This window comes from Bufo gargarizans, unplaced genomic scaffold (genome assembly GCF_014858855.1).
Source record: "Bufo gargarizans isolate SCDJY-AF-19 unplaced genomic scaffold, ASM1485885v1 original_scaffold_1150_pilon, whole genome shotgun sequence".
Taxonomy (NCBI): Eukaryota; Metazoa; Chordata; class Amphibia; order Anura; family Bufonidae; genus Bufo; species Bufo gargarizans.
Window position 1 is genome coordinate 123,031 of NW_025334254.1, and position 14,582 is coordinate 137,612.

The 14,582-nt window shown below is 46.5% G+C and overlaps 1 protein-coding gene across 2 annotated transcripts in view; it reads right to left on the reverse strand.

Moving 5' to 3' along the window:
- The window catches only part of LOC122923005 (docking protein 1-like), a 54,933-nt gene that overhangs the window by 14,527 nt on the left and 25,824 nt on the right, over positions 1-14,582 (reverse strand). Inside the window, exon 2 of one of the 2 annotated variants that reach the window (XM_044273794.1) lies at positions 13,236-13,538. The exons of the other annotated variant lie outside the window; for it this stretch is intronic. Within the exon in view, the coding sequence (XP_044129729.1) occupies positions 13,236-13,538 (303 nt within the window). The remainder of the gene's footprint in view (positions 1-13,235; positions 13,539-14,582) is intronic. 2 annotated transcript variants of the gene reach the window in all.

A 14,582-nucleotide genomic window follows, 5' to 3' on the forward strand; every position in this document is an offset into this window, starting at 1 on the left:
GAGTTGTTGGCTTTTGAGGAATGGCGCCATTGGCTAGAGGGAGCCAGACACCCTATTACCGTGTTTACTGACCATAAGAATCTGGCCTACTTGGAGTCAGCCAAGCGTCTGAACCCGAGACAGGCCCGATGGTCTTTGTTCTTTTCCAGGTTTAATTTTGTTGTCACGTTCCGCCCTGGGGTTAAGAATGTGAAGGCGGATGCCCTGTCACGTTGTTTTCCGGGAGGTGGGAATTTTGAAGACCCGGGTCCCATTTTGGCTGAAGGTGTGGTGGTCTCTGCTCTTTATCCTGAATTGGAGACAGAGGTTCAGGTAGCTCAGTCAGAGGCTCCTGATCTTTGTCCTCCTGGGAGGTTGTTTGTGCCTCTCGCTTAAAGACACAAGATTTTTAAGGAACACCACGATACTGTCCTTGCTGGGCACCCGGGGGCAAGAGCCACAGTGGATCTCATCGCTCGGAGATTCTGGTGGCCGGCGCTTCGTAAGTCGGTTGAGGGTTTTGTGGCAGCCTGCGAGACCTGCGCTCGTGCCAAAGTCCCTCATTCACGGCCATCAGGTCCTCTCCTTCCCTTACCCATTCCTTCCCGTCCTTGGACACATCTGTCCATGGACTTCATAACGGACCTGCCTCGTTCCTCGGGGAAGACTGTGATTCTGGTGGTGGTGGACCGTTTTAGCAAAATGGTGCATTTCATCCCTTTTCCTGGCTTGCCCAATGCTAAGACGCTGGCGCAGGCATTTATTGATCACATTGTCAAATTGCATGGTATTCCTTCAGACATAGTCTCTGATAGGGGCACGCAGTTTGTTTCCAGATTCTGGAAGGCTTTCTGTTCTCGCTTGGGGGTTCGGTTGTCATTCTCTTCTGCTTTCCACCCGCAGTCGAATGGCCAGACAGAGCGCGTCAATCAGAATCTGGAGACATATCTGCGCTGTTTTGTGGCGGAGAATCAGGAGGATTGGTGTTCTTTTTTGTCCCTTGCTGAGTTTGCTTTAAATAACCGTCATCAGGAGTCCTCTGATAAGTCACCATTTTTTGGTGCATATGGGTTTCATCCGCAGTATGGGACATTCTCTGGAGAGGGGTCTTCTGGTTTACCTGACGAGGACAGATTCTACTCGTCTTTGTCATCTATTTGGCAAAAGATTCAGGATAATCTAAAGAGCATGAGTTAGAGATATAAGCGTGTGGCGGATAAGAGACGTGTGCCTGGTCCGGACCTGAATGTTGGTGATCTGGTGTGGTTGTCTACTAAGAATATCAAATTGAAGGTTCCCTCCTGGAAGTTGGGTCCTAAGTTGGGCCTTACAAAATCTTGTCTGTCATCAATCCTGTTGCCTACCGTCTTGATTTTCCTCAGACTTGGAAGATCCATAATGTTTTTCCATAAGTCCTTATTAAAACCTTATGTCCAACCCATTGTACCCTCGTCTTTGCTTCCTCCTCCGATTGTGGTTGACGGTAATCTTGAATTTCAGGTCTCTAGGATTGTGGATTCTCGTGTTGTCCGCGGTTCTCTCTAGTACCTCGTTCATTGGGAGGGTTATGGTCCTGATGAGAGGATGTGGGTCCCAGTGACGGACATTAAGGCCACTCGTCTCATCAGGGCTTTCCATAGGTCCCATCCTGAGAAGGTGGGCTCTGAGTGTCCGGAGTCCACTCGTAGAAGGAGGGGTACTGTCACCACCAGACATCTGAGAAGCTCTGACAGATGTCTTTCAGAACCTCCTCCTTGAGGTTCCTTTTGTTTTGCTTTCATTTTCTCATCTCGTTAGCCTATACAACATCCAGTCCTATATTAATTGTAATACCAAGCATGTGGTGTATCTTATTACATGTACTATTTGCTCTTTGTTGTATGTGGGCTGCACCACCACCCCTCTAAAAAATCGGATTCGCAGACACATTTCCGATGTACCCCATTATAAGGACCGGAATGTCTCTGCAGTCAGCCTGCATTTTGCAGTGGTACATGCTGGTGATGTATCCCACTTACAAGTTAAGGGCATAGAAAGAGTTTTTCTGCCGCCTAGGGGGGGGGATCACAGGAGGAAACTCCTTAACAGGGAGGCCTTCTGGATCTTCCAGCTAGAATCTCGCCAGCCCTGTGGGTTGAATAGACGTCATGATCTCATTCTACAAAATTAATTTGGGACCGTGTCGTCTTTTCTTTTTTATTACACATATGCTTTGCCATCAGTATCTTTGCTCTCTTTGTATTTGTATTTTTATTTAATATAATGATCACTGTTTCAGTGACCTAATTTACCTGTATGTAAGGTTTCTTTTCCTTTTTGCTAGTGTTTGCACTTGATTAAAAAGGGTTTTCTTCTGTGTCATGTGCATGGGAACGCCCCCTTGGGTCTCCACCTCCCAGGTGATACCCATCAGCCTGGGGTTAGTTTGTGCTACTTAAGAGGGAGCTCCCATTTCATAAACACGTTTGTCATGAGGAAGGACCCATATTTCTCTGAGGTCTGAAACGCGTTGACTGTTTTTTGTACACCTGTATGGATTTTAAACTTGCTGGATTAAAGTTTCTCATTTTTTCACCGGAGAGAGCTGGATTTTCTTCTCTTTCTTATTGTATATACCGCACCCAGGAGCGGCATCCGTGCACCTCTGGTGATTCTACTACTGCAGGTGAGAGCTGCCTTACGTTTTCTACGTTAGCCTCTCTCAGCTGTCATGTAGTTGCACTGATTGCATCCCTTTAAATTCCTTCCCATACTGCATCACTTTGCGGTTTATATTCCTTCCTGGAGTGTGTGCATGCTGATCCTACTTCTGAGTCTTCTACAGATAAGTTTGTTCATTCATTTGTGTTTTTCTGTTTGCTGGATCCCAGGTGACCCTGACTCCCTCCGTATCTAGTGTAGGGAGCCGGTGGCCGTGTCCCCTCACTATTATAGGGTGTTCAGGTGTTATACAGTCGAGGTACGAGGATATGCAATCATCTACCATTGGGATTTTCTCATAGGCTGAGCAGTCAGGGAGAGAGCCAGGTCTGATGCAGGGGTCTCCCTTTTGTTCCTTAGTTTTGGATCCAGTGAGTCGGATATTCATTTTGTGTCTTCTAGTTTCCTGTACACCTACCGTGACACGTCTGCAGACGACACATACATATAGTGCACAAACGTCAGACGACACATACATATAGTGCACAGACGTCTGCAGACGACACATACATATAGTGCACAGACGTCTGCAGACGACACATACATATAGTGCACAGACGTCTGCAGATGACACATACATATAGTGCACAGACGTCTGCAGGCAACACATACATATAGTGCACAGACGTCTGCAGACGACACATACATATAGTGCACAGACGTCTGCAGACGACATATACATATAGCGCACAGACGTCAGACGACACATACATATAGTGCACAGACGTCTGCAGATGACACATACATATAGTGCACAGACGTCTGCAGACGACACATACATATAGTGCACAGACGTCTGCAGACGACACATACATATAGCGCACAGATGTCAGACGACACATACATATAGTGCACAGACGTCTGCAGACGACACATACATATAGCGCACAGATGTCAGACGACACATACATATAGTGCACAGACGTCTGCAGACGACACATACATATAGTGCACAAACGTCTGCAGGCAACACATACATATAGTGCACAGACGTCTGCAGACGACACATACATATAGTGCACAAACGTCAGACGACACATACATATAGTGCACAGACGTCTGCAGACGACACATACATATAGTGCACAGACGTCTGCAGACGACACATACATATAGTGCACAGACGTCTGCAGACGACACATACATATAGTGCACAGACGTCTGCAGACGACACATACATATAGTGCACAAACGTCTGCAGACGACACATACATATAGTGCACAGACGTCTGCAGACGACACATACATATAGTGCACAGACGTCTGCAGATGACACATACATATAGTGCACAAACGTCAGACGACACATACATATAGTGCACAGACGTCTGCAGACGACACATACATATAGTGCACAGACGTCTGCAGACGACACATACATATAGCGCACAGACGTCAGAAGACACATACATATAGTGCACAGACGTCTGCAGACGACACATACATATAGTGCACAGACGTCTGCAGACGACACATACATATAGTGCACAGACGTCTGCAGACGACACATACATATAGTGCACAGACGTCTGCAGACGACACATACATATAGTGCACAGACGTCTGCAGACGACACATACATATAGTGCACAGACGTCTGCAGACGACACATACATATAGTGCACAGACGTCTGCAGGCGACACATACATATAGTGCACAGACGTCTGCAGGCGACACATACATATAGTGCACAGATGTCAGACGACACATACATATAGTGCACAGACGTCTGCAGACGACACATACATATAGTGCACAGACGTCTGCAGACGACACATACATATAGTGCACAGATGTCTGCAGACGACACATACATATAGTGCACAAACGTCAGACGACACATACATATAGTGCACAGATGTCAGACGACACATACATATAGTGCACAGACGTCTGCAGACGACACATACATATAGTGCACAGACGTCTGCAGGCGACACATACATATAGTGCACAGACGTCTGCAGGCAACACATACATATAGTGCACAAACGTCTGCAGACGACACATACATATAGTGCACAGACGTCTGCAGACGACACATACATATAGTGCACAGACGTCTGCAGACGACACATACATATAGTGCACAGACGTCTGCAGGCGACACATACATATAGTGCACAGACGTCTGCAGGCAACACATACATATAGTGCACAAACGTCTGCAGACGACACATACATATAGTGCACAGACGTCTGCAGGCAACACATACATATAGTGCACAGACGTCTGCAGACGACACATACATATAGTGCACAAACGTCTGCAGACGACACATACATATAGTGCACAAACGTCAGACGACACATACATATAGTGCACAGACGTCTGCAGACGACACATACATATAGTGCACAGACGTCTGCAGACGACACATACATATAGCGCACAGACGTCAGAAGACACATACATATAGTGCACAGACGTCTGCAGGCGACACATACATATAGTGCACAGACGTCTGCAGACGACACATACATATAGTGCACAGACGTCTGCAGACGACACATACATATAGTGCACAGACGTCTGCAGGCGACACATACATATAGTGCACAGACGTCTGCAGGCGACACATACATATAGTGCACAGATGTCAGACGACACATACATATAGTGCACAGACGTCTGCAGACGACACATACATATAGTGCACAGACGTCTGCAGACGACACATACATATAGTGCACAGATGTCTGCAGACGACACATACATATAGTGCACAAACGTCAGACGACACATACATATAGTGCACAGATGTCAGACGACACATACATATAGTGCACAAACGTCTGCAGACGACACATACATATAGTGCACAAACGTCTGCAGACGACACATACATATAGTGCACAGATGTCAGACAACACATACATATAGTGCACAGACGTCTGCAGACGACACATACATATTGTGCACAGACGTCAGACGACACATACATATAGTGCACAGACGTCTGCAGACGACACATACATATAGTGCACAGACGTCTGCAGGCGACACATACATATAGTGCACAGACGTCTGCAGATGACACATACATATAGTGCACAGATGTCTGCAGACGACACATACATATAGTGCACAGACATCAGACGACACATACATATAGTGCACAGACGTCTGCAGACGACACATACATATAGTGCACAGACGTCAGACAACACATACATATAGTGCACAGACGTCAGACGACACATACATATAGTGCACAGACGTCAGACGACACATACATATAGTGCACATACATCAGACGACACATACATATAGTGCACAGACGTCTGCAGACGACACATACATATAGTGCACAGACGTCAGACAACACATACATATAGTGCACAGATGTCAGACGACACATACATATAGTGCACAGACGTCTGCAGGCGACACATACATATAGTGCACAGACGTCTGCAGGCGACACATACATACAGTGCACAGACGTCAGAAGACACATACATATAGTGCACAGACGTCAGACAACACATACATATAGTGCACAGACGTCTGCAGACGACACATACATATAGTGCACAGACGTCTGCAGGCGACACATACATATAGTGCACAGACGTCTGCAGACGACACATACATATAGTGCACAGACGTCTGCAGGCGACACATACATACAGTGCACAGACGTCAGAAGACACATACATATAGTGCACAGACGTCAGACAACACATACATATAGTGCACAGACGTCTGCAGATGACACATACATATAGTGCACAGACGTCTGCAGGCGACACATACATATAGTGAACAGACGTCTGCAGGCGACACATACATATAGCGCACAGACGTCAGACGACACATACATATAGTGCACAGACATCAGACGACACATACATATAGTGCACAGACGTCTGCAGACGACACATACATATAGTGCACAGACGTCAGACAACACATACATATAGTGCACAGATGTCAGACGACACATACATATAGTGCACAGACGTCTGCAGGCGACACATACATATAGTGCACAGACGTCTGCAGGCGACACATACATACAGTGCACAGACGTCAGAAGACACATACATATAGTGCACAGACGTCAGACAACACATACATATAGTGCACAGACGTCTGCAGACGACACATACATATAGTGCACAGACGTCTGCAGGCGACACATACATATAGTGCACAGACGTCTGCAGACGACACATACATATAGTGCACAGACGTCTGCAGGCGACACATACATACAGTGCACAGACGTCAGAAGACACATACATATAGTGCACAGACGTCTGCAGGCGACACATACATATAGTGCACAGACGTCTGCAGGCGACACATACATATAGTGCACAGACGTCAGACAACACATACATATAGTGCACAGACGTCTGCAGATGACACATACATATAGTGCACAGACGTCTGCAGGCGACACATACATATAGTGCACAGACGTCTGCAGGCGACACATACATATAGTGCACAGACGTCTGCAGATGACACATACAGATAGTGCACAGACGTCTGCAGGCGACACATACATATAGTGCACAGACGTCTGCAGATGACACATACATATAGTGAACAGACGTCTGCAGGCGACACATACATATAGTGCACAGACGTCTGCAGGCGACACATACATATAGTGCACAGACGTCTGCAGATGACACATACAGATAGTGCACAGACGTCTGCAGGCGACACATACATATAGTGCACAGACGTCTGCAGATGACACATACATATAGTGCACAGACGTCTGCAGGCGACACATACATATAGTGCACAGACGTCTGCAGGCGACACATACATATAGTGCACAGACGTCTGCAGACGACACATACATATAGTGCACAGACGTCTGCAGGCAACACATACATATAGCGCACAGACGTCAGACGACACATACATATAGTGCACAGACGTCAGACGACACATACATATAGTGCACAGACGTCTGCAGGCGACACATACATATAGTGCACAGACGTCTGCAGACGACACATACATATAGTGCACAGACGTCTGCAGTCGACACATACATATAGTGCACAGACGTCTGCAGGCGACACATACATATAGTGCACAGACGTCTGCAGATGACACATACATATAGTGCACAGATGTCAGACGACACATACATATAGTGCACAGATGTCAGACGACACATACATATAGTGCACAGATGTCAGACGACACATACATATAGTGCACAGACGTCTGCAGACGACACATACATATAGTGCACAGACGTCTGCAGAAGACACATACATATAGTGCACAGACGTCTGCAGGCGACACATACATATAGTGCACAGACGTCTGCAGGCGACACATACATATAGTGCACAGACGTCTGCAGACGACACATACATATAGTGCACAGATGTCAGACGACACATACATATAGTGCACAGATGTCTGCAGACGACACATACATATAGTGCACAGATGTCTGCAGACGACACATACATATAGTGCACAGACGTCTGCAGGCGACACATACATATAGTGCACAAACGTCAGACGACACATACATATAGTGCACAAACGTCAGACGACACATACATATAGTGCACAGACGTCTGCAGACGACACATACATATAGTGCACAGACGTCTGAAGACACATACATATAGTGCACAGACGTCTGCAGACGACACATACATATAGTGCACAGACGTCTGCAGGCAACACATACATATAGTGCACAGACGTCTGCAGACGACACATACATATAGTGCACAAACGTCTGCAGACGACACATACATATAGTGCACAGACGTCTGCAGACGACACATACATATAGTGCACAGACGTCTGCAGATGACACATACATATAGTGCACAAACGTCAGACGACACATACATATAGTGCACAGACGTCTGCAGACGACACATACATATAGTGCACAGACGTCTGCAGACGACACATACATATAGCGCACAGACGTCAGAAGACACATACATATAGTGCACAGACGTCTGCAGACGACACATACATATAGTGCACAGACGTCTGCAGACGACACATACATATAGTGCACAGACGTCTGCAGACGACACATACATATAGTGCACAGACGTCTGCAGGCGACACATACATATAGTGCACAGACGTCTGCAGGCGACACATACATATAGTGCACAGATGTCAGACGACACATACATATAGTGCACAGACGTCTGCAGACGACACATACATATAGTGCACAGACGTCTGCAGACGACACATACATCTAGTTCACAGATGTCTGCAGACGACACATACATATAGTGCACAAACGTCAGACGACACATACATATAGTGCACAGATGTCAGACGACACATACATATAGTGCACAGATGTCAGACGACACATACATATAGTGCACAAACGTCTGCAGACGACACATACATATAGTGCACAAACGTCTGCAGACGACACATACATATAGTGCACAGATGTCAGACAACACATACATATAGTGCACAAACGTCTGCAGACGACACATACATATTGTGCACAGACGTCAGACGACACATACATATAGTGCACAGACGTCTGCAGACGACACATACATATAGTGCACAGACGTCTGCAGGCGACACATACATATAGTGCACAGACGTCTGCAGATGACACATACATATAGTGCACAGACGTCTGCAGACGACACATACATATAGTGCACAGACATCAGACGACACATACATATAGTGCACAGACGTCTGCAGACGACACATACATATAGTGCACAGACGTCAGACAACACATACATATAGTGCACAGACGTCAGACGACACATACATATAGTGCACAGACATCAGACGACACATACATATAGTGCACAGACGTCTGCAGACGACACATACATATAGTGCACAGACGTCAGACAACACATACATATAGTGCACAGATGTCAGACGACACATACATATAGTGCACAGACGTCTGCAGGCGACACATACATATAGTGCACAGACGTCTGCAGGCGACACATACATATAGTGCACAGACGTCTGCAGACGACATACACATATAGCGCACAGACGTCAGAAGACACATACATATAGTGCACAGACGTCAGACAACACATACATATAGTGCACAGACGTCTGCAGACGACACATACATATAGTGCACAGACGTCTGCAGGCGACACATACATATAGTGCACAGACGTCTGCAGACGACACATACATATAGTGCACAGACGTCTGCAGGCGACACATACATACAGTGCACAGACGTCAGAAGACACATACATATAGTGCACAGACGTCAGACAACACATACATATAGTGCACAGACGTCTGCAGATGACACATACATATAGTGCACAGACGTCTGCAGGCGACACATACATATAGTGAACAGACGTCTGCAGGCGACACATACATATAGTGCACAGACGTCTGCAGGCGACACATACATATAGTGCACAGACGTCTGCAGATGACACATACAGATAGTGCACAGACGTCTGCAGGCGACACATACATATAGTGCACAGACGTCTGCAGATGACACATACATATAGTGCACAGACGTCTGCAGGCGACACATACATATAGTGCACAGACGTCTGCAGGCGACACATACATATAGTGCACAGACGTCTGCAGACGACACATACATATAGTGCACAGACGTCTGCAGGCAACACATACATATAGCGCACAGACGTCAGACGACACATACAGATAGTGCACAGACGTCAGACGACACATACATATAGTGCACAGACGTCTGCAGGCGACACATACATATAGTGCACAGACGTCTGCAGACGACACATACATATAGTGCACAGACGTCTGCAGACGACACATACATATAGTGCACAGACGTCTGCAGGCGACACATACATATAGTGCACAGACGTCTGCAGGCGACACATACATATAGTGCACAGACGTCTGCAGACGACACATACATATAGTGCACAGACGTCTGCAGGCGACACATACATATAGTGCACAGACGTCTGCAGACGACACATACATATAGTGCACAGACGTCTGCAGGCGACACATACATATAGTGCACAGACGTCTGCAGGCGACACATACATATAGTGCACAGACGTCTGCAGATGACACATACATATCGTGCCCAGTTGTCAGACGACACATACATATAGTGCACAGAGGTCAGACGACACATACATATAGTGCACAGATGTCAGACGACACATACATATAGTGCACAGACGTCTGCAGACGACACATACATATAGTGCACAGACGTCTGCAGATGACACATACATATAGTGCACAGACGTCTGCAGGCGACACATACATATAGTGCACAGACGTCTGCAGGCGACACATACATATAGTGCACAGACGTCTGCAGACGACACATACATATAGTGCACAGACGTCTGCAGATGACACATACATATAGTGCACAGACGTCTGCAGGCGACACATACATATAGTGCACAGACGTCTGCAGGCGACACATACATATAGTGCACAGACGTCTGCAGACGACACATACATATAGTGCACAGACGTCTGCAGGCGACACATACATATAGTGCACAGACGTCTGCAGATGACACATACATATAGTGCACAGACGTCTGCAGGCGACACATACATATAGTGCACAGACGTCTGCAGGCGACACATACATATAGTGCACAGATGTCAGACGACACATACATATAGTGCACAGATGTCAGACAACACATACATATAGTGCACAGATGTCTGCAGACGACACATACATATAGTGCACAGATGTCTGCAGACGACACATACATATAGTGCACAGACGTCTGCAGGCGACACATACATATAGTGCACAAACGTCAGACGACACATACATATAGTGCACAAACGTCAGACGACACATACATATAGTGCACAGATGTCAGACGACACATACATATAGTGCACAAACGTCTGCAGGCAACACATACATATAGTGCACAGACGTCTGCAGGCGACACATACATATAGTGCACAGACGTCTGCAGATGACACCTACATATAGTGCACAGACGTCTGCAGATGACACATACATATAGTGCACAGACATCAGACGACACATACATATAGTGCACAGACGTCAGACGACACATACATATAGCGCACAGACGTCAGACGACACATGCAGTGCTGCCCATAATTATTCATAGCCCTGGCAAATTTTGACTTAAAGTTACTTTTATTCAACCAGCGAGTAATTTTTTGATGGCAAATGACATCTGTGTCTCCCAAAAGATAATAAGACGATGTACAAGAGGCATTATTGTGGAAAAAAAACATTCCTCAGCTTTTATTTACATTTGAGCAAAAAATACAAGATGTTTCGCACTGTGGAAAATCTCAGAGGACGTGGTCAGAAGCCAAAAGTAACCTCTGTGCTGCCAGGAGGATAGTTAGAATCCAAGGATCCCCACCAAGGCCATCCTGGTGAATCTGGGCTCTGCTGGTGGCAATGTCCCAAGGCAGACAATCCAACGGACACTGCAGACCAAGGAGGACGCCACTTCTCCAGATAAGGCAGACAATCCCACGGACACTGCAGACCAAGGAGGACGCCACTTCTCCAGATAAGGCAGACAATCCCACGGACACTGCAGACCAAGGAGGACGCCACTTCTCCAGATAAGGCAGACAAAAGCTTGCTTGGCCTTTGCAAAAGCTGATCTAGACAAAGAAGACGACTTCTGGCCTTCTGTGTTATGGTCAGATTAAACAAAAATTGAATTGTTTGGTCACAATGATGTTTCCTTCATTTGGCGTAAAAAAGGAGAAGCCTTCAACCGAAAGAACACCATTCCCACTGTCAAACATGGTGGTGGGAACCTAATGCTTTGGGGGTGTTTTTCAGCCAATGGACCAGGGAACATAATCACAGTAAACAGCACCATGAAAAAGAGCAATACATGAGGATTCTCACCGACAACATCAGGCCGTCTGCAGAGAAACGTGGCCTTGGGCACCAATGGACATTTCAGCAGGACAATGACCCAAAACACACAGCAAAAGTGGCGAAGAAATGGGCAGCAGACAACAACATTAACGTTTTGGAGAGGCCCGGCCAGAGTCCAGACTGGAATCCAATTGAGAATCTGTGGAAGGAGCTAAAGATCAGGGTGATGGCGAGAAGACCCTCCAACCGGAAAGATTTGGAGCTCATTGCTAAAGATGAATGGGCAGAAATACCTGGAGACCTGCAAAAAGCTGCTCTGCAATTATAGGAAGCGTCTGATCGCTGTAATGGCCAATAAAGGCTTTTCTATTTATTATTGAGAAGGGGATGAATAATTTTGGACTGGACACTTTTTGCTCAAATGTAAATAAAAGCTGAGAAATGTTTTTTCCCCACAATAATAATGCCTCTTGTACATCGTCTGATTATCTTCTGGGAGACACCGATGTCATTTCCTTTAAGTCAAAATTTGCCAGAGGTATGAATAATTATGGGCAGCACTGTACATATAGTGCATAGACAGGAGATCGCTTCATGTTAATGCGTGGTCTCCCTCACTGATCGAGCAGCCGACTGACCGGATAGAACACTTCCTTCCTGACAATCGGCCGATCTAAATCCACCTTGACACTGGTACTCACCATGAAGGCGATTTCGCTTAGCCTCTGCACCCATTCCTCGCACTGCAGGCGCTCTGTGGAGAGCACCATGGTCTTGTCGCTTGTCTCTATGATGAATGCTGCCATGTTTTCTTTGTGGCCATTCTCTGTTGGGGCTGGGGCCACATGGATACATTCTGACAGTCGTATAACCTTCCGGTCAGCGGCACGTCGGGCGTATATCTTCTCTCCAGTCAATGTGCCATCCTTCCAGTCATAGATCTCTAGTCGAGCCACCCCAAACTGAGAGTCCGGATACAAGACCATATAGCATCTCTTCCACTTCTGTCACAAAAGACACAAGAGACGGTTAGATGGTGCTACACATGTGTGACTTGTGAGATAACACTAGGTTGCCCATATATGCCATATACAGAAGACTGGACAGGCCCTTTAAGAAGGGTAAAGAACCTACAGCCATCCTTGATCTCCACACCTGGTGTGATCATCTTGTAATACTGAAACCATTTTTGATCTCCAGACCTGGTATGATCAACTCGTAATACTGAAGCCATCCCTGATCTCCAGACCTGGTGTGATCAGCTCATAATACTGAAGCCATCCCCGATCTCCAGACCCGATGTGATCAGCTCGTAATACTGAAACCATCCCCAATCTCCAGAACTGATGTGATCAACTCATAATACTGAAGCCATCCCTGTTCTCCAGACCCGGTGTGATCAGCTCGTAATACTGAAGCCATCCCTGATCTCCAGACCCGGTGTGATCAGCTCATAATACTGAAGCCATCCCCGATCTCCAGACCCGATGTGATCAGCTCATAATACTGAAACCATCCCTGATCTCCAGACCTGGTGTGATCAGCTCATAATACTGAAGCCATCCCCGATCTCCAGACCCGATGTGATCAGCTCGTAATACTGAAACCATCCCCAATCAACCATTTTTGATCTCCAGACCTGGTATGATCAACTCGTAATACTGAAGCCATCCCTGATCTCCAGACCTGGTGTGATCAGCTCATAATACTGAAGCCATCCCCGATCTCCAGACCCGATGTGATCAGCTCGTAATACTGAAACCATCCCCAATCTCCAGAACTGATGTGATCAACTCATAATACTGAAGCCATCCCTGATCTCCAGACCCGGTGTGATCAGCTCGTAATACTGAAGCCATCCCTGTTCTCCAGACCCGGTGTGATCAGCTCATAATACTGAAGCCATCCCCGATGGTGCTACACATGTGTGACTTGTGAGATAACACTAGGTTGCCCATATATGCCATATACAGAAGACTGGACAGGCCCTTTAAGAAGGGTAAAGAACCTACAGCCATCCTTGATCTCCACACCTGGTGTGATCAGCT